Here is a 24,782-nt window from a genome sequence, read left to right as displayed (position 1 = left end):
AGATGATGTGAAGACACATAGGGAGAAGATGACCATGTGATTGGAGTGATGCATTTACAAGCTAAAGAAACATCAAAGAGGGGCGCCTGGGTAGCTCAGATGGTTAAGCATCTGCCTTCGGCTCAGGTCATGATCCCGCAGTCCTGGGATCAAGCCCCGCATTGGGCTCCCTGCTCTGCAGGAAGCCTGCTTCTCCCTCTCCTGCTCCGCCTGCTTGTGTTCTCTCTCTGGCTGTCTCTCTCTCTGTCAAATAAATAAAGTCTTTAAAAAAAAAATCAAAGATTGCCAGCAAACAAGCTAGAAGACTCAAGGAAGGATTCTCCCTTAATATCTGCCAGAGAGAGCATGGCCCTACTAACAATTTGATTTCGGACTTGAGGCTCCAGAAGCATGAGACAATGAATGACTTTTTGCTGTTTTGAGCCACCTAGGTTTTGGTACTTTGTTACAGCCGCCCTAGGAAACAAACACAGAGCCTCTATGAGAGTATTTCCATTCTCAGCTGCTGAGTACTCTGAGCCATCTCAAGTGTGTGCTGGTGGCGTCCTTGATTGGCCCGAGATCCTTCAGTCCGTTAACCTCTGTGATTATTACTCTTTTCCCAATGAAATGTGGTTACTTTAAAAAAAAAAAAAAAGTGGAAAGCAATTAGCTGGACCCAATTCTATCATGTCCTATTAACAGGGTATGAAGTTCCCAAACCAGAGGTCATCTTCAAGTTGGAACAAGGAGAGGAGCCATGGATTTTGGAGAGAAAAACCCCACATCAAAGCTGTTCAGGTGAGTGAGTGCAACCTAGGCAGATGGGGGGCATGAAAACACTTTTCATTTCCTAAGAAGCCTATGCCTTTAAAATGCTACTTATTGCTACCTTCTTGGAGGATCTCAGCTTTGGAAACTGCTTGAGAAGAGATAACATTGGCCTCTTAGGTACCAGACTGTTCTCTCCCTCTATTTCCCTTAGTGTGATCAACTGTCTTTTTTGCCTGGCTTTCCTTTGGGAGAATTGCTGTAATTCCTACACTCAGAATCACATGCCAGGCTTCCTCCCTATAGATCTTGCTTCTTTGGATGTTTTCTCCTACCATGACATTTTTATCCTTCATTCCTTAAGCCCCACCCCCAGGGTCAGAGATTCCTAAAATATATACAGTCAGGTTTTAATGGGTTTGCCTTCTTTGAAAACCAGTGGGTTGCCCCACTCCTGTTCTTCTGAGGACCTTCTCGCTTTCTTCCTCATTTTCTTCTTAACTCTAAGATAACCAGTAAACTCATCTACGACCAGCCTCACCTCCTCTTCTCTCTTCAGATTCCTCACTCCTTTCCATCTCCCCTGCTGCCATGCCTCCCATCTTCTGACCTTGGGATCACTGTCACTTAGCATTTTTGTCTTTTAAATAAATCAACTGTGTTCAAGTATAATTTACCTACAGTAAAATGTATCCGTTTGAAGTGCCCCGTTTGATGAAAGCCCACACTGGTGTAATCACCACCCCAATCATGATATGGGGAACATTCTGTCTCACAAAAATGAGTCTCCATGCCCCTTGTAGTCCGTGGGCACCACCACTTCGGCCCCGGGCAAACTACGGACAGGCTTTCTGTCACCATAGATTAGATTTGTCTTTATTAGGGTTTCATATGAGTGGAATCCTACTATCTACACCCTTTTGGGTGTGGCTTCATTTGTTCAGTATCATGATTCTGTGCTTCATCCATGTTACTGAGTATATTGCTAGTTTAGTCCTTTTAAATGCTGAAGACTATTCTATGATATGAATAGATTGCAATTTGTTTATCCAAATACCTGTTGATGACAGGTGGTTGTTATTTGGTTATTATGAGTACAGCTGTAGTGAACATTCTGGCATGTCTTTGTGTGACCATATGTTTACATTTCCCTTGGGTAACTACCTAGGAGTGGAGTTGGTGGGTCATCTGATTGTATAAGTAAGTGTATACTTGCCTAAGAAATTGCCAAACTATCTTCCAAAGTAGCTGTGTGATTTTACACTTCCAGCAGCAATACACGAGAATTTCTGTCGCTCCACATCCTTGCCAACACCTGTTACCATCATTTCTTTAATTTTTGCTATTATAGTAGATGTGTAATGGTATCTCACTATGATTTTAAGTTGCACTCCTCTGACGAGTAATGATCAGTATCGTTTCGTGTGCTTATTGACCATTTGTACATTTTTTTTATTTTTTATTGTTATGTTAATCACCGTACATTACATCATTAGTTTTGGATGTAGTGTTCCATGATTCATTGTTTGTGCATAACACCCAGTGCTCCATGCAGAACATGCCCTCTTTAATACCCATCACCAGGCTAACCCATCCCCCCACCCCCCTCCCCTCTAGAACCCTCAGTTTGTTTCTCAGAGTCCATCGTCTCTTATGGTTGGTCTTCCCCTCTGATTTCCCCCCCTTCATTCTTCCCCTCCTGCTAGCTTCTTCTTCTTTTTTTTTCTTAACATATATTGCATTATTTGTTTCAGAGGTACAGATCCGTGATTCAACAGTCTTGCACAATTCACGGCGCTCACCATAGCACATACCCTCCCCAATGTCTATCACCCAGCCACCCCATCCCTCCCACCCCCACCACTCCAGCAACCCTCAGTTTGTTTCCTGACATTAAGAATTTCTCATATCAGTGAGGTCATATGATACATGTCTTTCTCTGATTGACTTATTTCACTCAGCATAACACCCTCCAATTCCATCCATGTCATTGCAAATGGCAAGAATTCATTCCTTTTGATGGCTGCATAAAATTCCATTGGGTATATATACCACATCTTCTTTATCCATTCATCTGTCGATGCACATCTTGGCTCTTTCCACAGTTTGGCTATTGTGGACATTGCTGCTATAAACATCGGGGTGCACGTACCCCTTCGGATCCCTACATTTGTATCTTTGTGGTAAATACCCAGTAGTGCAATTGCTGGATTGTGACCATTTGTACATTTTTGTTTGAAGCGTCTATTCAGATATCTTTCCCGTTTTTTAAATTGGGTTGTTTGTTTTCTTAATGAGTTTTCAGAGTTGTTTATATTTGCTGGATATATGCCAGATATATACATTGCCAATATTCTGTTCCAGTTTGTGGCTTTCACTTTTTTCTTCTTACTGGTGCCTATCAGAGAGCAAACATTTTGATTTTGTTGGAGTCTAACTTACCATCTTTTAAAACTTTCTGGTGCTTTCTGTGATCTGTTTAAGAAATCTTTGCCTGCCACAAGGTCACAAAGAGTTTCCCATACTTTGTACCAAAAGTTTTAGCATTTTAGCTTTCTCAGTTTAGACCTACAATCCATTTTATATGTTTGATGTAAGAACTGATCTTCATTTTTATCAGTACAGTATCTACTTGTTCCAGAACTATTTGCTGAAGAGACTTTTTTCCCCATTGCATTTCCTAGTTGTGTTTATCAAAATCAATTGACTTTATTTTTTTAAGCTTTTTTTTTTAAAGATTTTATTTATTTATCAGAGACAGCACGAGAGCATGAGCACAAGCAGAGGCAGAGGCAGAGGGAGAGGGAGAGGGAGAAGCAGACTCCCCACTGAGCAGGGGGAGCCTGATGCTAGGTAGATCCCAGGACCCTCGGATCATGACCTGAGCCGAACGCAGACGCTTAATAACTGAGCCACCCAGGCGCCCCAACCAATTGACTTTATATATGTGAACCTGTTTCTGGACTCTTTATTTTGCTCAGTTGCTCTATATGTCTTTCTGTTTTAAGGTTTTTCTGTTTCTTAGGTTTTAAGGAGGGCACGTATTGCATGGAGCACTGAGTGTTATATGCAAACAGTGAATCATGGAACACTACATCAGAAACTAATGATGTACTGTACGGTGCCTAACATTAACATAATAAAAAAATTAAAAATAAAATAAAATGTTGGTTTTAATATTATTCAGGCATGCTGAGACCAACAGATCCAGAGATGACTGCCATTAAAAAGATAATTTGTGGGGCACCTGGGTGGCTCAGTCATTAAGTGTCTGCCTTCAGCTCAGGTCATGATCCCAGGGTCCTGGGATCAAACCCCGCGTTGGGCTCCCTGCTCCGCGGGGAGCCTGCTTCTCCCTCTCCCACTCTCCCCCTGCTTGTGTTCCCTCTCTAGCTGTCTCTCTCTCTCTGTCAAATAAATAAAATCTTTTAAAAAAACAAATAAAATAAAATAAAATAAAAAGATAGTTTGTAATACACAGTCCCCAAGAGGAGGAGACATGCCATACCATGCAAGGCCACACCAGGAAGCACCAGGGTCAGTCAGGAGGCCAAAGTTTTAGGGAAAAGCATGGATAAGAGCCTTTATTGTCATTTTCATGGGGAGGAATGGGTGAAATAGAGTAAGCAGGCTGGGGAGGTTTAGGATTGGCTAGTTTTGAGTAATTTCAGTGGGGCTCCAGGGGTTTAGGGACTGTCTCTAGTTACCTGGTACCTGGCACTGAGGTGATCAGAGCAGGAGGATATCGCTCGACCTTAACAAAGGAGGAGAGGACGTGGGTTCTGGGTTGGTTGGTTGGCATATGAAAGGTGTGCTTACGGGGAACTCATCTGCCATCTCTAGGAAATAACTAGTACTGAGAGAGGCAGTCTCTCCAGGATGAGGAAGGCACCAGATGATCTGAGCGTCAACAATACAGAAAATAAGATAAGGAAGATGTGATATATATAAAATGGCATATTATTCAGCCATAAAAAAACCAAAACCTTGCCATTGGCAACAACATGGATGGAACTGGAGAATATTATGCTAAGGGAAGTATGTCAGTCAGAGAAAGATACCTCATGATTTTACTCATGTGTGGAATTTAAGAAACAAATGAACAAATGGAAAAAAGAGAGAGACAAAACAAGAAACAGACTTTTAGCTATAGAGAACAAACTAATGGTTGCCAGAAGGGAGGTGGGGAGATGAGTGAAATAGTGACGGGAGTTAAGAGCACACTTATCATGATGAGCGCTGAATAACGTATAGAATTGTGGAATCACTATATCCTACCCCTGAAATGAATATAACACTGTATGTTAACTATACTGGAATTAAAATTAAAAACTTTAAAAAATACGGAAAATATAGTTAATATACTGTCCTTTTGGCAAACCGACATTTTCTTTATTACTGTAGCTTCTGTAATGAGTCTTGAAATCAGGTAGGATAAGTTCTCCAACTTTGCCTTTTTTTAAAATTACTTTGGCTCTTCTAGGTCATTTGCATTTCTATATAAAATTTACAAGCAGTTTGCACTTTTTTTGAAAAAGCCTGCTGGGGTTTTGTTTGGAGTTGAGTTCACTCTATAGATCAATGTCAGGAGAATTGATATCTTCACAATATTGGGCCTTCTAATCCACGAGCATGGCATATTTTCTGTATTTATTTAGATGTTTGATTTCTTTCAGCTTCAGTGTAGAAGTCTTCTGCATCCTTCATTAAATTTATCCCTAAATATTTGACGCTCTTTGACAGTATTGTAAATGACATTGTTTTTTAAAATTTATTTCAGATTATTCATTGCTAGTATAAATTGCTCGTGATTGATTTTTGTACATTGACTTTGTATCCTGAGGCATTCGTACATCCACCTATTAGTTTTCTTGTAGGTTCTTTGAGATTTTTCATGTAAGTAATCATTATCACTTTAAAGACACTTTTTCCTTTCCAATTTCATGCTTTTTATTTCTTTTCCTTTTCTTACTTCACTAACACCTTCAGTGTGATGTTGAATAGAAGTGGTGAATGTGGGCATGCTTGCCTTGTTCCTGATATTAGGGATAAAAAAATGCATAGCATTATGTATGATATTTTTTGAAGCTGCCCTTTATCAGGTTATAGAAGTTCTTTTTTAATCCTAGCTTGTTGAAGAGGTTTTTTTTTTTTAAATCATGGTTATGTGTTGAATTTTGTCAAGTCCTTTTTCTTCATCTTATTAGAGTAATCATATGAGTTGTTGCTTTTATTTTGTTAATATATGAGTTTATGTGTTGATTTTCAAATGTTAAATTAACCTTGTATTTCTGAGATAAAATACTAGTTGATTATGATATATAACCCTTATTATGTATTGTTGGATTATATTTACTGATATTTTGTTTGAAAGTATTTGCAATTTTTATGAGTGATATTGGTTGTAGTTTTCTTTTTCTGCAATGTCTTTGTCAGGTTTTGGTATTAGGATTCTGCTGGCCATATAAATGAGTTGTGAAGTGTTCCCTTTTCTGTTTTCTGAAATAGTTTGTGTAAGATTGTTATGTCTTCTTTTACCGTTTCATGGAATTCACCAGTGAAACCATCTGGGCCTGGAATTTTCTTGATGGGAAAGTTTTAATAACAAATTCAATTTCTGTCATAGACATAGGGTTATTCAGATTTTCTCTTTCATCTTTTGTCAGACATAGTAAGTTGTATTTTTCAAGGAATTTGTCTGTTTACGTTGTCTAATTTAATTCTGTTGTAGTCTGAGAATACACTGTGTGATTTCTCTGTATGGTCTATCTAGGGGAATATTCCATGTGTCTCTGAAGAAAATGTATAATCAGCTGTTGATGGGTGTTGTGTTCTGTAGTGTATAAATCAAGCTGGTTGTATGTTGTTGACATCTAATGCTTTACTGAATTGTGTTCTACTTGTTCAATCAATTATTTGTAATTTTAGGGGATAAAAACTGACAAAGAGATTTTAAAGTTTTTATGGATATGAAAAGGCTCTAGAATAGCCAACATAGTCTTGAAAAAGGAGAAAAAGTGTTAAGATTTACTGTAAAGCTACAACAATCCAGATAGTGTAGTTTTGATATAAGGACAAACAGATATATAAATGGAACAGAAGAGAGTCCAAAAATAGACCCACACATATATGGACAACTGAGTTTTGACAAAGGTACAGATAGAATTCAGTGGGGGAAAGGAATTTTGTTTTTGAACAAATTGTGCTGGAACAAATGGATATCAGTACTGGAAGAAAAATGCCCTTGACCCATACATACCTCACACCATATATAAACATAGCGGAGTTTAATATGATTGAATTGTTTCTATTAGACCAACCTATCTAACAGATATAAACTGTTAACTATGAAAAATACACTTTCAAAACTACTGAAAGACAAATGTCGTATGATTTCACTCATATGTGGAATTTAAGACACAAAACAGATGAACATATGGAAAGGGGGGAAAAAAGAGAGTGAGCAAATCATAAGAGACTTTCAACAATAGAGAACAAACTGAGGGTTGATGGAGGGAGGTGTGTGGGGGATGGGTAAATGGGTGAAGGGTATCAAGGAGGGCACTTGTTATGATGAGCACTGGGTGTTGTAGGTAAGTGATTTATCACTAAATTCTGCTCCTGAAACCAATATTACACTATATGTTAACTAACTGGAATTTAAATAAAAATTTGGGGGGAAAAAACTACTGAAGAGACTGGATAGTGACCAAAGGAACATTTTTCTGGGTCATCTTATATTGAGTAATTTTGGATTGTTATCCCAAATATTATCAGGGTTATGTTTTAGTAACACCATTTTCTGTTATATTCTCCCGTGTTTTTGTCATAGTAGGCAGTTAAGTAGGTTAGACTCAAACTGGAGATGCTATCTCACCTATGGTGGGTAGCAACTTAGATCTCTGTTCAGACTTGTTCTAACTTCTAACTCTTCAAAACCTGCCTGCTTTTGTTCACTCTACCAGTACATGTTTTGTTTTGTTTTGTTTTTCTAGAGAATATGGTTACTGTCTGTATAAGGATTTTTTTAAGGAGCTTCTCCATACTAGAGGTGGAACTCTTACAATTGATTCTTGTACATTGATCCTGTATTCTGAAACCTTGCTAAATTCACGTATTAATTCTAGTGAGTATTTTTGTAAAGTCCTTAAAAATTTTTTTGCGTAAATTACCATGTCTTTTTATCATTTCCTTTATAGTCTGCATGCCCTTTATTTTTATTTTTATCTTGAGGGCAAAAGCTTTCAGTCTTTCAGCACTGAGTATATTAGCTGTGGTTTTCCTTAGATGTCCTTTATTAATTTGTGGCAGTTTCTTTCTATTGCTAGTTTGATGAAAGTCTTTAACATGAATGGATATTAGATTTTCCAGATGCTTTTTTGCATTTATTGTGATGAACATTTTATTCTGCTGATATGGTGAATTTCACAGATATTCAGATGTTAAACTGACTTTGCCTTACTGGGGATAAACCTTACTTGATCATGATTATTATCTTTTTTATGTATTTCTTGAATCAGTTTGCTAATATTTGGTAAGGGTTTTTGTCTCTGTGTTTAAATGAGGTATTAGTCTTTAGTTTTGGGGGATATTTTGCTTATAATATCTTTGATTTTAGTATCATGTTAATGCTAGCCTCATAAAATGAGCTGGGAAATATCATGCCTGCTCTATTTTCTGAAGGAGCTTGTATAAAATTGCTATATTTGCTAGGATTTTTTAATGTTCACTCCTCTGTTTTGTGATTTTTATGTAAGATTGCTTAAAACTTTATAAATTTTATTTAAATATATGGTAAAATATACCAGTGAACTCATAATGGGTCTGAAGTTTTCCTTGTGGGATTACCTTTAATTTCAAATTCGGTATCTTTAATAGATATGGAAATATTCAGATTTTCAATTTCTTCTTGTATTGATTTCTTTGAGTTTATACATTTTATCTATGTTATCAAATTTTTGGCATGTGGTTGTTTCATAATATTCCTCTATCATTGTTTTAATGTCTGGCATATCTTCCACAATGTACCCTTTCTCTGAAATTGATAGAACTTCAGTTCAACAGGAATATATTAAAAATTTTTATGCACTTAATAACGTAGCTTCAAAGTATATAAAGTAAACATTGACAATGCTAAAAGGAGACAGACAAAATGCATAATCATAGTTGAAGATTTTAACATACCTATCTCTATAACTGATTTTTGTCTTTACAGACAAAAGAATCTTTAAAGATACAGATTTGAGGGGCACCTAGGTGGCTCAGTTGAGTGTCCCAAGTTTTGATTTTGGCTCAGGTCATGGTCTCAGGGTTGTGGGATTGAGTCCCACGTTGGGCTCTGCACTCAGTCCGGAGTCTGCTTGAGATTCTCTCTCTCTCTCTTCCTCTGCCCTTCCCCCTCCCACACATGCTCTCTCTCTCTCTCTCTCTCTAAAATAAATAAATAAGTCTTAAAAAAAGATTTGAACATGATAAACCAATGTGACCTAATTGACATACCATAGGTCACTATATCCCACAACTGTAGCATATACATTTTTTTCAAATGCACATGGCACACTGAGCAAAATAGACCTGATTTTAGGGTATAAGGCTAATTGCAACAGATTTCAAAGGATTGAAATTGTGTGTTAAATGTTCTCTAATTACTGTTGAAATAATTAAAACTGAACAGAAAGACAACCAGAAAATATCCAAATGTTTGGAAAGTAAGCAACACACATGCAAATATCCCATAAGTCAAAGAAGAAACCACAATGGAATTAGAAAATGTTTTGAGCAGAACGATAATGAAAGTATGTCACATCAGAACTTGTGGGATGAAACTGAAGCACTACTCAGATAGAAATGTATTGCTTTATACATACGTACCAGAAAATTGGAAAGTTTAAAAATTACTGATCTCTAAGTTTGCCACTCAAGACATAAAATAATGAAAACTAACAAGGCCAAAAGTTGGTTCTTTGAAAAGATTAATACAGTTGATAAATCTCTAACAAGACTAATCAAGAAAAAGAAAGAGAAAACATAGATTATTAATGCCATGCATGAAAAAAGAAACATTACAAATCCTACAGATATTAAAAGGATATTAAAAAGATATTATTACCAGCTGTATGCCAGTAAATTTGGTAATTGAGATTAAATGGACACAGGCCTAAAACAACACAAATTACAAGAAATACCACAAGAAGAAAGAAAAAAATCTTAGGGGCGCCTGGGTAGCTTAGTCATTAAGCGTCTGCCTTCGGCTCAGGTCATGATCCCAGGGTCCTGGGATCAAGCCCCTCATCAGGCTCCCTGTTCAGCGAGGAGCCTGCTTCTCCCTCTCCCTCTGCCACTCCCCCTGCTTGTGCGCTCTCATTCTCACTCTCTCTCAAATAAATAAATAAATAAAATCTTTGAAAAAGAAAATATTACTTTATAATTTAAAATCTTTCTGCAGGGGCACCTGGGTGGCTCAGTCAGTTAAGTGTCTGACTCTTGGTTTCCATTTGGGTCCTGACCACAGGGTCAAGGGATCAAGCCCCACGTCAGGCTCCACACTCAGCGCAGTCTGTTTGAGATTCTCTTTCTCACTCTGCCTCTGCCCCTCCCCCTGCATGTGCACTCGCACTCTCTCTCTCTCATAATTAAATAAAATCTTTAAAATAAAATTTTTCTACAAACAAGCTCCCAGCCCACATGGCTTCATTGCTGAATTCTTCCTGTTATTTAAGAAATAAGGGCCACCTGGATGGCTCAGTCAGTCTTTAAGAGTCTGCCTGGGCTCAGATCATGATCCCAGGGTCCTGGGATTGAGCCCTGCATCAGGCTCCCGGCTCAAGGGGAAGCCTGCTTCTCCCTCTCCCACTCCCTCTGCTGTGTTCCCTCTCTCGCTGTGTCTCTCTCTCAAATAAATAAAATCTTTAAAAAAATAAAGAAGAAATAATACCAATATTATTCAAATTATTTTGGAGACAAAAAGAGAGAGAGAGAACACTTCCCATCTCATTTGACAGTAAGTGGAACTGTATTAGAATGAAGAATTACACTTCTTCAAAAGATATTAAGAAAGTGAATAGGAAGCCACAGACTGGGAGAAGATCATTGCAATACATAGATTTGATAAATGACTTCTATTCAGAATATATAAAGAACTCTTAGAAATCAAAAAGAGAAAGTCAGACAACCCAGTAGTAAAACAAATGGGTAAGAGACGTGAACAGGTACTTTTTTATATTATTTTTTATTTTTTTTAAGATTCTATTTATTTGACAGAGAGAGATAGTGAAAGAGGGAACACAAGCAGAAGGAGTGGGAGAAGGAGAAGCAGGCTTCCCACTGAGCAGGGAGCCCAATGCGGGGCTCGATCCCAGAACCCTGGGACCATGACCCAAGCTGAAGGCAGATGCCCAATGACTGAGCCACCCAGGTGGCCCTGAACAGGTACTTGTAAAAAGAGGTATCCAAATAAATGGTCATTATGTATATGAAAAGGTGCTGTACATCACTACTTATCCAGGAAATGAAAATTAAACCACGATGGGACAACCCTACACAGATACATACACACAAAAGAATGGACACAATTAGAAAGACTTACAATATCAAGTGTTAATGAGTATTTGGAGCACCTGGAATTTACATACATTGACGGTAGGAATGTAAATACTTTCAATCACTTTGGGAAGCAGGCAGTACCTACTGATGCTAAATGTACAGCTATCCTGTATCCCAGAAATGCCACTCCTAGGCATTTACTTAAGAGAAATAAATATATATGTCCACTAAAAGAAATGTACAGAATGTTCATATCAGCATTAGCATAATTGCCAAAAACATGAAACACCCCAGGTGTCCAATCAACGGGAGAATGGATGAATGTTGTGTTATTTTCTTACAATATGATAATACACAGCAATGAAAAAGAGCTACTGACACACACAAGAGCTTGGATGAATCTCAAAAAAATTATTGAACAGAAAAGCCACATATGCAGATGAATACATGCTATATATATAGCTCAACTTATGTAAAGTTCAAGGATAAGAAAAACTATGGTGATAAATGATTAGTGGTCTATGATCAGAGTGGTGGTTATCTCAGAGTCAGTGATTGGGAAGAGCTGCAAGGGAACTTTCTGGGACAATTAAAATGTTTTACATTTTCATCTAGGTGGTGATTACATGGGTATATACATATAAAAAATTCATTGAGCTCTATAGTTAAGATCTGCATTTTACTATGTAGAAATTATACCTCAATTTTTTAAAAACAAAGAATTTCTTAAACACGTCATCTTATGAGCCTATGAGATTATTCCTTGGGAATATTTATATAGAAATGGTATTACTTGATCATTGGGATATACGTGCAGTACACAAGTATGCCCATTTCAGTACATCTATGTCAACACTTGGAATTATGTGGCCCATCTAATGAATATAAAGTGGTATGGTTTCTTGCTCTTTCTTTTTTTTAAAAAGATTTTATTTATTTGTTTGAGAGAGTGTGAGAGAGAGAGCACGAGTGGGGAGCAGAGGGAGAAGCAGACTCCCCACTGAGCAGGGAGCCCGATGTGGGGCTCCATCCCAGGACCCTGAGAGCATGACCTGAGCTGAAGGCAGACCCTTAACTGACTGAGCCACCCAGGCGCCCTGTTTCTTGCTCTTTCTAATATCAGTTATCCATTTGGGTTTCCAAATGAGCAAAAAGGAAATTTGCTCATTTCCTTTTCCATAGAGGCCTTACCCCCACTGAGATGCCCCTGGTTATGGGTGTTATTTACCATCTTCTGGATATTTGTTCCTCTAGTAATTAACTCAGAAGAGTCTTCTGTTCTGAACGCTTAAGCTTTTTATTTGTATTCTGATGACTTCTATATTGACACCACTAGTTGCTATATTGTAACTGGATTCTAGTACCACATTTACCCGCATATTAGACAGTTACCATAGAATATTCTACTTTATTCATCCTTACTTAGTATGTGAAGAATTGGCATCATCATTGCCCAAATCAGGAATTCTCATGTTAACAAATTTTGTCAGATTCTGCTGTTTTTGTTTCTTCCCTCTTAGTTATCTTCTCTTACTAACTACTCTGCAATTCCTATTTTTTTTTTTTGAAGAATACTATTCAGATATGCTCTCATCTTAATTCCTAGTAGCATAACCCAAAAGCAGATCTGTATTTTCTTATGCTTGGGTTATTCTATAGTTCCTAATGAGATTTGCAGATTCTGTTCTTCTGTCTAGTTCATCCTAAATGCTCCTGATAGATTTCATTACCTAAAACATTGCATTTACCTTTGCCATTGGCTTTATGAAGTAAACTTACAATTATTCCAATATCACGTAACACATGACCAGTGTGGCCCATGTACTTCCAGTTCAAGTTGTATCCGTACAGTTCCTTAATTCATGCATTCCTCAAATTTTCACCTTGTCGTTAATGCCTACCATAGATGAAGTTCGTCTCTGCGTCTAGGATCTGTATTATCTTGTGTTCTGCCTATCCAGGTAATAGACACTTCCATTTTGTTTCATTTCAGGTTAACATCTATTCCATGAAATGGCAAATTTATTGCCCCTCTCCATTTCTGTTCCCCTGCCTCTCAGATGCTTCTGCTCCTAGTAATTTTTGAAAGTCCCTGAAAATAAGGGCCTCTATCTTATTTTCAGTGTTTGAACACTAAGCGTGAAGGCAATACTTACCAATATTAACTCATTGAATTTGTGGGGGATAAGAATATAAGAGGATTTTGCTATATTTCAGAGGGATTTTTAAAAACTCTACTGAGAGATTTCAGCAGAACATAGATTGTAATTGGAAAGTAAAGACAATGGCATCAAATAATAAAAGTTTACTGCTTGTGTATTTTATTTCTATTATGATAGAAATCTTTTAAAATGATTAGCAAAATGAATAGCACAGAAGGTGTCTGCTTTTGAAATTTAGGGGAAAAAGTCTCACAAGCAATATGATCAGATTAATTTTCAAAGTAAAAGGCTCAAACTGCTTAATGAAGCATAAATATGTTTTTAAATGGCACAAAAGAAAATACTGAGAAGGCTAAATGGAGGAAGAGGCCATGAACGTGTCTTTTGATTTGAGAATAAATGGGACTTTTGGAGGCATTTTTGTGAGTGGCAAATAGAATGCAAGCTTGCACACACAGCTGTTATCTAGACTGTTGACTCTCCATTTATGTACTGTTCCTTGAATCTCTGGGCTCAGGAAAGGTGTAGAGAAGCTTATTATTGCAAAAGCAGATTTTTTACAATGAAAATTGGTATTGGTGATCTAAACATTGTCCAATACAGCAGGGGTTTAGAAGTTAACTTAATTATTTATAAGTTATACTTTCTATAGGTATATTTATAAGTTAAAGTGAAAAGCAGAACCACTTCTGAAACCATGCCTAGGAATCCAGTGCTTAATATCTACAGAATAAATTAAAGCCGAGTACAGGAGAATAAAAATGCAACTTAAGAGTAAGAGGCCGAGATTTTGGATGGCATATATATCCAGAATACAGTATCAAAGCGACCAACAGGGGAAGACTGGATCTGATGACTCACAGCATTCTCGCTATCTAAAATCTCTTGCTGGGGCGCCTGGGTGGCTCAGTCGGTGAAGCGTCTGCCTTCGGCTCAGGTCATGATCCCAGGGTCCTGGGATTGAGTCCCGCATTGGGCTCCTTGCTCAGTGGGGAGCATGCTTCTCCCTCTCCTTCTGCCTGCCCACTCCCCCTGCTTGTGTGCACTCTCTCTCTCTCAAATAAATAAATAAAATCTGTTTTAAAAATAAAATAAAATCTCTTGCTGCTGAAATTATGTATATTTTTTCCATTTTAAAATTATCGAGAATCTAATATGTCTCATGCATTATACTGGTAATGGAAACATCTGTGATTCCCACTCTGGGTGAAAATAGTGTATTAATTATGTTAAAGCTTATTTGAAGTAATAGATTATAAGATATAGTGACTTAAATGCTAAAGAATTTTACTTCTCTCTTCTATAAAGTTTCTAATATCACAGGCCTTTGGAAAACCTCATTGCTCACATTTATTCCAGAATCCAGGTTCCTTCCATTACATAACCCCATCATCTCTTGGGTTGTTTTTTTGTGTGCGTGTGGCATCTGCATGTTTGTATCTGTGTTACTGCCAAGTCCAGATTTTAGTAAGCAAGAAGGTAGACAAGGGTATAGAGAAAACATGCCTGCTGTCTCAGTGCTCTGGCTTGAAAGTGGCACCCATCATTTTCTCTCACATTCTGTTGATGAGAACATTGTCACATGGCCATACCAATTTTCAGAGGAGGCTGAGAAATGTTATATGACTGGGCAGGCATAGGCCTGAGTGCTCCTCTGTTAATGGGAAAGAATGATGAAACAGATTCTAGTGGACAGCTTTCAACCTACCACAGATAGCTTGTCTTCTCTCTGATTTTATGCTTCTTGTTAGATGTATATATTTTTAGGGCCAAGAAAACAATTATACCTAGATGGAGAGTTGGAGTATAGATATCTTGTTTATTGTTTGTATAGGACAGGATGTCTGTGACTACAGTATTTTTCCTATAGGCAGGAATAAATTAGTTTTTTCTTGGTTTTATTGAGATATAATTGACATACACCTCTGTGTAAGTTTAAGATGTACTGCATAATGACTTAACTTAAATACATTGTGAAATGATTACCACAATAAGCCTAGTTAAAATCCATCTCATAAAGATACCGAAAAAACAAAAAGTGTTTTTTCCTTGTAATGAGAACTTTTAGAATCGACTATGTTAGCAAATTAAATTGGTTTTTTGATCACATTGACTTGGTATTGTGGCGAACAAGCAAAAAGGAGCAAGGGTAGTGAGGATTTAGGATCAATGGAGGACTGGGTGTTATACGAAAACAATGAATCGTGGATCACTACATCAAAAACTAATGATGGATTGTATGGTGACTAACATAACATAATAAAATTTTAAAAAATAAAGAAAAGCTAATGTGAAGGGTGCCTGGGTGGCTCAGTCGTTAAGTGTCTGCCTTCAGCTCAGGTCATGGTCCCAGGGTCCTGGGATCGAGCCCTGCATCGGGCTCTGTGCTCCATGGGAAGCCTGCTTTTCCCTCTCCCACTCCCCCTGCTTGTGTTCCTGCTCTCGCTATGTCTCTCTCTGTCAAATAAATAAATAAAATCTTCAAAAAAACAAAAAGCTCATGTGAACTTAGACTCTGAATCACCCCCTCCAAACCTAGTCTCTCCACAGATATTTTCCCTTAAAACCTTTGTCTTTTTAATCTTCAATCCCCCCTACTTTATATCTTTATATCCACCCTGCTTTATATCCTACCAAAATAGAACTAGATTGCTTATGTTTGAACTCCAATCTTCAACACTTAATAACTATGTTTTAGAGCAAATTATATAAATAACCATTCTGAGCTTCACTTTTCTTATCTATGATAGGTAGATAATAATAGAAAATACCTCAAAGGTATTGAAAGGATTGAGTAGGGGTGTGTGTGTGTGTGTGTGTGTGTGTGTACATATATGTATGTATATTTCTTAGAGCAATGCCTGGAACATCATAGATATTATGCAGGAACTTGGCACATGATAAATGCTGTATGTGTATCTCTTGTCATCATTGTGGCCATCATCATCATATTTACTGGTTTCCCCCTGTGTTCAATTTGGATTAGCTTATATGTACCTTTTAATCCTCTGTTATCTATTCTTTATGTCAATTTTACTTTTTCTTTCTCTTTTTAGATGGGAGGTTTGGGATTAAGACCTCACAAAAAAGAATTTCTGGAAAAGCTTCATTTCATAGTGAGATGGAGGGTGAAGATACAAGAGATGATTCATTGTATTCCATTTTAGAAGAACTGTGGCAAGATTCTGAACAGATAAAGAGATATCAGGAAAAACAGAGCAAACCTCTGAGTCATGCTGCTTTCATCCATAAGAAAGTACTGAATACAGAGTGGGATTTTGAATATAAAGACAGTGGAAAATTTGTTCATCCAAGCCCAAATCATATTCCTTCACAGAAAAGACCCCATAAATGTGACTCATTGGGAAAGAGTTTTAGGCATAATTTGGACATACGTATTCCTAGTAAAAACAATGCAACAAAGAACTTTGATAAAAATACTGGACATGGTCAAGTTTTCACACAGAGCTCTTCTTGTACTAACCATGAAAATACTCATACAGGAGTCCAATTCTGTGAAAGTAATCAGTGTGGAAAAGTCCTCGGTCTCAAACAGGCATTCAGTCACAATCTGAAGCTTCCTGTTGGGGAGAAAGCAGATATGTGTTCTGAATTTGGGAAGATCTTCACCCAGAAGTCACACCTCTTTGCACCTCAGAGAATCCACACTGTGGAAAAACCTCATGAACTTAGCAAATGTGTAGATGTGTTTACACAGAAGCCACTACTCAGTATATATCTGAGAGTTCATAGAGATGAAAAACTGTATATATGTACTGAATGTGGGAAGGCATTCATCCAGAATTCAGAACTAATTGTGCATAAGAAGACTCATACTAGAGAAAAACCCTATAAATGCAATGAATGTGGAAAATCATTTTTCCAGGTGTCCTCTCTACTTAGGCATCAGACAACTCACACTGGAGAAAAACTCTACGAATGCAGTGAATGTGGGAAAGGCTTCTCCCTGAACTCAGCCCTCAACGTACATCAGAAAATTCATACTGGAGAGAGACACCACAAATGCAGTGAGTGTGGGAAAGCCTTTACCCAAAAGTCAACACTCAGGATGCATCAGAGAATTCATACAGGAGAGAGATCTTACATATGTACTGAATGTGGGCAGGCCTTCATCCAGAAGGCACACTTGATTGCCCATCAAAGAATCCATACTGGAGAGAAGCCTTATGAATGCAGTGACTGTGGGAAATCTTTCCCTTCTAAGTCACAACTCCAGATGCATAAGCGAATTCACACAGGAGAGAAACCCTATATATGCACTGAATGTGGGAAGGCCTTTACCAACAGGTCAAATCTCAATACTCACCAGAAATCTCATACAGGAGAGAAGTCTTATATATGTGCTGAATGTGGAAAGGCCTTCACCGACAGGTCAAATTTCAATAAACACCAGACAATTCATACCGGAGAGAAACCCTATGTTTGTGCTGATTGTGGGAGGGCCTTCATCCAGAAGTCAGAGTTAATTACACATCAGAGAATTCATACTACAGAGAAGCCTTATAAATGTCCTGAGTGTGAGAAATCCTTCTCCAAGAAACCACATCTCAAAGTACATCAGCGAATTCACACAGGAGAGAAACCATACATGTGTGCAGAATGTGGGAAGGCCTTCACTGACAGGTCAAATTTCAATAAACACCAGACAATTCATACTGGAGATAAACCCTATAAATGCAGTGACTGTGGAAAGGGCTTCACTCAGAAATCGGTCCTGAGTATGCATCGCAATATTCATACATGAAAGTAACCCTTTTTCTTACAAATGAGGAAAGCCTTATCACAGAAGTCAGGTCCAAGTGTGTCATAAAACTCATCCAAGACAGATCCTGTATGAATACACTGCATGATAAAAAGCATCCATCAGCCTCTCTCCCTGAGATAAGAAAAATTATTCAAAAGAGACCCTCTAAGAATGCATTGAATAAAAGGGACTTCTCATATTTGCATGGTCTCACAAAATATAATAGAATTCATACTGGGAAGAATGCTGTCAGTTTGATGCATTCAGAAAAGCCTCCCTATAGAAAGTATTATAAGGCAAATTGTTACCAAATTCTTTATAGATGGAGTGAGCAAAAGTATGTAAATGACAGTCATGTTTACTGTGTCATATTAAGCAATGTAAAGTGGCAACAAAATGAAAGGAAGAACAACAAAATAATGTATTTGATGTGTAGACCTACTCTCAGTTCTTCAGGGTGTTTGTGGCAGAACACATTACACAACAGGAGGAATCGTTGAATTGAAATTCTTTTTGGAATTTAATATAATTGTGTCTGTCCAATATCTTTCCTATTGAATCCTCCTGTGAATCCACAGTTTTCAAGTCATTATGGTTTTATATATACACACATCTGCAGATATAATCTCACTTGAACACATAAATATAATCCTATAATTCATGCTGGTTTCCACGACAGTTTATCTTCTTTCCTTGTGGTACAATGCAAAATAGCCACAGACCTCTCCCATCCTTTTATGCATGTTACTCTTTTTTTTTTTTCTTTGATTAAGAGGTAGAGCTCTCTCTACTCCTTGACTCTTGAGCTTGGCCATGTGATTTGCTCTGGCCAATGTACATTAGCAAAGAGATTCAAGAGGCTGGAGAAAAATCAGCCTTGAGCCTTGTCTTCTCTTGCTGCTCTCTGGAATTCTGAGAACTTCATGTGAAGAAACTCAAGAGTATTCTGCTGGGGCATGAGAAACCACACAGAACAGAGATGAGCCAGCACAGATGAGGCCTCTTAGAACAACTGCCAGGCAGGAGAGTGAGACCTTCCTCAACCTCCAGCCCCTGCCAAACTGGCCCACACCGAAAGAGCCATACCAGTTACCCCAGCCAACCTGAAGAATTATGAGATACATAAAATGATTATTGTTTTAAGCTACTAAGTTTTGGGTACTTTGTTGCACAGAAAATGCTAAGTAATACCTAAAAGTGTATACACATCGGGGCTGGGGGTGGATTATACAAAACATAAGATGTGGCATTAGCTCTGGGCCTGGGTGGCAGGTGGAGACTGGAAACAATGAGGAAAACTGTTAAGAAAGGCTGGAAAAGATGGCAGCTCATGTTATTTACTAGGGAAAAGAATAGCAAAACAGCATGCTCTGTGAGAAGATAGAGAATATACCAAATGAACTTGTGGAGAATGTTGGAAATACCAATTTGCTTCTTTTTAGCTGCATACGGTGAGGTACCAGGAGAGAGATGAACTAAGGAAATAACTGTTCCATTTACAAGCAGAATTCAGAAGAAATACCAAAAAAAGCCAGGACTTGCTGGGTTGGAAAATAACTATTTCTCACACATCTCCAAGTCTCTCCAGCCATCAAAATATTCTCACGGTGAAAAATGGTCTCAGGGTAGAGATCAAATCATGGATGCAGCTATAAGACCCTTTGTTAAAATGTGTGAAATATTTGAGTTGGTGTTTGGGAGACTCTCTCAGCTAAACCCAAAGGCTTCTAAAAACTTCATGACATTGTCCAGTAGCCTGAAACATTGCTAAAGTAGAGAGGGGCCTGTTGTAAAAAGAATTGTCAATGTGGCATTTGGGGCATGGACTAAATACAGACGAGATTTGTGGAACACCTTTAAGTTTCTAATAGAGTTTTACTACCTCCGGGTTGGACTTAAAGGAATTGAAACAGTCCAAAATGAAAAGCAGCCTTGGACTACCTTCTCTAACTTCTATGAACATGAAGCAAGCAGAGAAAGTTACTCAGCTGCCATTTCTTATGGGAAAAGAAGGATGTCTCAGAGAGAAGACCCAAGAACAATATATTAAAATGGACTGGGAAGCTATTCCCAGGTAGAACTGTGACCCAGTCGAGAAACATCTGCCACTGGAGCAGGGAGACCTGACGACATTTGTTCTGTGCGACTTCAGAATTGTTATGGAACAGTGACTAAGATGTGCCTCTTGTTCCTCCCTTCTTTTAAATGAGAGTATCTACTGCAGTTCACAGTCCCTGTCTCACCAGTGTGTGTGTGTGTGTGTGTGTGTGTGTGTGTGTGTGTATGGGGGGGTGATGGTCATATAACTTGTCATTTAGCTCACAGGTCGCTGGATCAAGAACCTAAGAAATTGCACCCAAGGAGCTTCAGCCACATCTGAACCTGATACAGAAGACTTGAGGTCTTGGATTTGAGCCTGATGCCCTAATTTGGGATGAGACATTTGGAGGTCTTGGAATGAGGGTGAACATATTTTGCATGGTGTGGTAATATAAATAATGACCAGAAGGTAGATTGTGTTAGATAGAAAAATGTTACAAATTTCTACCCTTTCTATATGTGTGTCCCTTTTCAATCTTTATTTTGCTTTGTGTTTCAGTTGGGGTAATTTCTATTAACCTATCTTCAAGTTCACGAATTTTAACCCCTACCCTGTTCGATCTGTTTAACCCCTACTTCTGTTAGGGCTACTGATGAACCCAATTAAAGGCATTCTTCATCTGAGTTATGTTTTCTTTATTTCTAGTATTTCCATTTGACTCTTACAGTTTTCATTCTTCTGCTGAAATTCCCCATCTGTTCATACCTGTTGTTCACATTTCCCACCATCCCCTTTAACACATTAATCATTGTTAATTTCAATTCCCTACTTGATAATACTAACAACTGGGTCAGCTGAGTCTGGATTTTTTTATTGCTCTGTCTCTTAACAGTGGACTGTTTATTCTTGCTGTTTTGCATCTAATAATTTTTGGCTGAATGTTAGATGTTGTATGTAGGAGAATAGAAACTGAGGTAAATAATATTTATTCCTGGAAATAGTTACGACTGCTCTTCTGACAAATCATTAAGGGGGGAGGGGGTGAGTCCACCTAGTCAGAATTTGGGCTGGGTTTAGGTTTTGTTGCTGTGGTACCTTCATTGTACCATAGACTTCAAATTTCTCAAATATTACCGTGGGCTTAGGGTAGGCACTGGTTTTCCAGATAATTTTTCTCAATATTCTTGTACCACCCTTGCCTTTAGGCCTTTCCTGTGTTCCTGCATCTCAGGGAGGATCTCTCTCCATGCCCGTGTCTCTCCCTTAGTAATAGACTGCTGTTATTACTTGGGTCTTGGTGACCTAATGAATAGGGGTCAGGAGTAGTCCTGGGCCAACCCCAGTTTTAGGCAGGACTTGTATCCCTAGGTCTTGAGGGTGGAGTTTTTTTTTTTTTTTTTCCCCATTGGTAAACGGCCTTTAGTGGTCTCAGCTCAGGATGATTACCCGCCCTTCCCCCATGAATGGAAGTTTTTTTTTTCCCTTTTCCTTTTTCTCTAGCCACAGCAGATCTGCACCTGTATCCTGGGGGTGACTGGGTTTGCATCACTTCCCCCAGTGGTTTAAGGCTTTTGTTCTGTAAGGAAGTAGGGTCCCATTGGGGCTTTGTGCCATTTCTCTATCAGCAGCTGTCCCCTTGCAGGCCTGCACCACTGAGAGAGGCTTTCTCCAGTCTCCTTCCCTACCCCCATTATTACTGGTGAGCATCCAGTGGAGGTCTGTAGCAAAGAGCCTGCAAGTGAAGGCCGACTGTCCTTAGGTCTCCAGTTCTCAGGGGTTCTATATTCTCATACTATCCCACACTCAGCCTTTAAAATTTCATTAAAACCTCTTGCTGAAATCTTGCTGCTATGGCGGACCCATCTTCCTTCTTGCTTTGCCACAGGTGACCCAGTGACAACTTCCTATCTCCTTTGAGGCACTTGTCTTATACGTCAAGCTAATTGGTTGCTCTATGGTCTTAGTTCTTTGATGAGTTCAAGAAAAGTTATGATTTTGTAGATTGCCCATATTTTTTTCTTATTATAAGAATGGGAGCTATGCTTTTTCCAGATGTCTACATCCCAGGCAGAAGACAGAAGTCTGGATGGTCTCCTTTGGCCATTAACATAAAAATATATGCCCCCCTTTCAATGTGACTCTTCCACTTCACCCATCAGGAGATGGAGTCCATTTCTCCAACCCTTAAAACTGGGCGTGGCCATTTCTTTGGCCAATGGGACATTAGCAAATACGACACAAGCAGATGTTTGAGAAGTGCTTACACATTGAGGTTTGCCCACTTTTGCTCCTCTTTGGAATCCTAAGGACAAGTGTGAAAAGGCCCAGGTTGTGCTATTAGGTGATGAGAGACTTCATGGAGCAGTGATGGAATAGAGATGAACCATCCCAGTTGAGGTTCCCGACACCAACCAGATTTTCATCTGCCAGACATGCAAATGAAGCTATACTAGCCATCCAACCCTGGTCAAGCCCACTGTGGTCAGTAGCATCTGAGATGACCCTGCACGATCCTCATTTCCTGGTATCCACACCTTTGTATAATCCCCTCCTCGAGCTTGGGCTGGATTTAGTGACTTGGTTCTAGTAAATAGAATGAAGCTGAGGTAATGGGATGTCACTTCCAGGGTTAGGTTACAGAGAAACTGTGGCTTCTGTTTCGGGTACTCTCTCAGATGGCTCACCCTAGGGGAAGCCAGCTGCCATCTCATGAGGCAGGTCTATGGAGAGACCCATGTGAGTGAGTTTGGGAGCATATCCTCCCAGGCTAGCCTTCAGATGAGACCATAGCCCTAAATGACAACTTGGCTGCAACCTTATGAAGATCTTCAGCCAGAGACACCCTTCTGAGCCTCACCTGAATTCCTGACTCACAGAAACTGTGAGATAATAAATACTTGTTGTTTTAAGCTGCTAAATTTTAGGGTAACTTGTTACATAGTAATAGATTAGTAATACACTGGCGCAGAATAGAAAAGCTCTGCCATCCATCCCACCCATCCTGGACAACTCATAGTATCATTGATTAAGTATTGATTGTTTTAAGTGCTAAGTTTTGGGTGGCTTGTTACCCAGGAAAAAAGCTAACTAATACATTTATTATTTATTGAATTTCCTCCTCTGCTATTCATCTCCAACAGATAACCAATACTAATCAACTACTATGAACACTTTCATGTTTTAATCTGTGCTCTTAATTATATATAGACATACATATGTCCCCATGCTTATAATCAGATAGAAGCTGTATAAGGATTGTTTTCTTCCTTAAATTTCAAATATGGGATCATGTCATACAACTATCTCTGCATCTTGCTTTATTACTCAACAACTATTTTGAATGGTTGCATGATAGTTCATAGGGATGGATATGCAATAATTTATTCAACCTTTTTCCTATTAAGATTTATACACACACATCCTTTTTTTAAACTTTTTTTGTCACTAGAAGCAATGCTGTTAAAAATATTAAGAGGTAGTTTGCATAGTGGTTAGGTAGATGGGCTCAGGAACCAGTCTGCTAAGGTTTTAGTCCTAGCTCTACTAGTTACTGGCTATGTTACCTTAGGCAGTTTACTTAACCTTCTTGTCCTAATTTCTTCAGCAGTAAAGGACATTCACACTAGTACATATTTCCTAGATTTGATATGAAAAGTGTATTAGCTGCTCAGGGCAATTCTAACAAAGCACCACAACTTGAGTGGCTCAGACAGCAGAAATTGATTGGTCTCACAGTTACGGAGGCCAGAAGTCTGAAATCAAGGAGTCAGCAGGGCCATATTCCCTCTGAAAGCTCTAGGAAAGGAACTGTTCCATGCCTCTCTCCTAGTTTCTGGCAGCCTCAGGCATTCCTTGGTATTAGATGCATTACTCTAATCACATGGCCATTTTCTCCCTGTGTATCTTCACATTGTGTACCCTTTGCATGTCTGTCTCTGTGTCTAATTTTCCCCTTCTTGTAAGGACCCAAATCATATTGAATTAAGCCCACCCTAATGGCCTCATTTTAACTTGAACACTTCTATAAAGACTCTGTTTCCAAATAAGTTTACATTCTGAGATACTGGGGGTTAGAACTTGGACATATCTTTTGGGGGGGGGACACAATTACCCATAACAAGAAGTTAATGCATTTGTTTGTATAAAGCACTTAGAACTATGCATGAAGAGCAGGTCTCGATGAATATTAGGTGTACCCCACTTCCTGTACCCTTTAATTCTCTGTGCTTGGCCAGGATATGAGAGCTTGTTTGTGGTATCTTAGTCTCAGCTAGTTACCTAAAGAAAATGTACTGGGTAACTGGAAAAGCAGACCTAGGACCAAGGTTTGTGCTACCAACATTTGAGGACCAGGCCAAGAGGATAATAGGAAGGAGCAGCCAGAGAGGTAAAAACATACTAGGTGTGGGGCGCCTGGGTGGCTCAGTCGGTTAAGCGTCTGCCTTCGGCTCAGGTCATGATCCCGTGGTCCTGGGACTGAGCCCAGCATCGGGCTCCCTGCTCAGCGGGAGGCCTGCTTCTC

General features: G+C 38.7%; 1 protein-coding gene across 4 annotated transcripts in view; it reads left to right on the top strand.

The window, feature by feature from the left end:
- The window catches only part of ZNF81 (zinc finger protein 81), a 104,243-nt gene extending 79,461 nt beyond the window's left edge, over positions 1 to 24,782 (top strand). For all 4 annotated transcript variants that reach the window (XM_035725566.1, XM_035725565.1, XM_027607355.2 and 1 more), the window contains exons 5-6: positions 685 to 780; positions 16,511 to 24,782. In XM_035725566.1, coding sequence (XP_035581459.1) covers positions 685 to 780; positions 16,511 to 18,219 — 1,805 coding nt within the window. In that variant the 3' untranslated portion in view covers positions 18,220 to 24,782. The remainder of the gene's footprint in view (positions 1 to 684; positions 781 to 16,510) is intronic.

Source organism: Zalophus californianus, chromosome X (genome assembly GCF_009762305.2).
Source record: "Zalophus californianus isolate mZalCal1 chromosome X, mZalCal1.pri.v2, whole genome shotgun sequence".
Lineage (NCBI taxonomy): Eukaryota > Metazoa > Chordata > Mammalia > Carnivora > Otariidae > Zalophus > Zalophus californianus.
The sequence above is the reverse complement of the archived record's forward strand: the minus strand, read 5'-3'. Positions and strand labels throughout refer to the sequence as shown.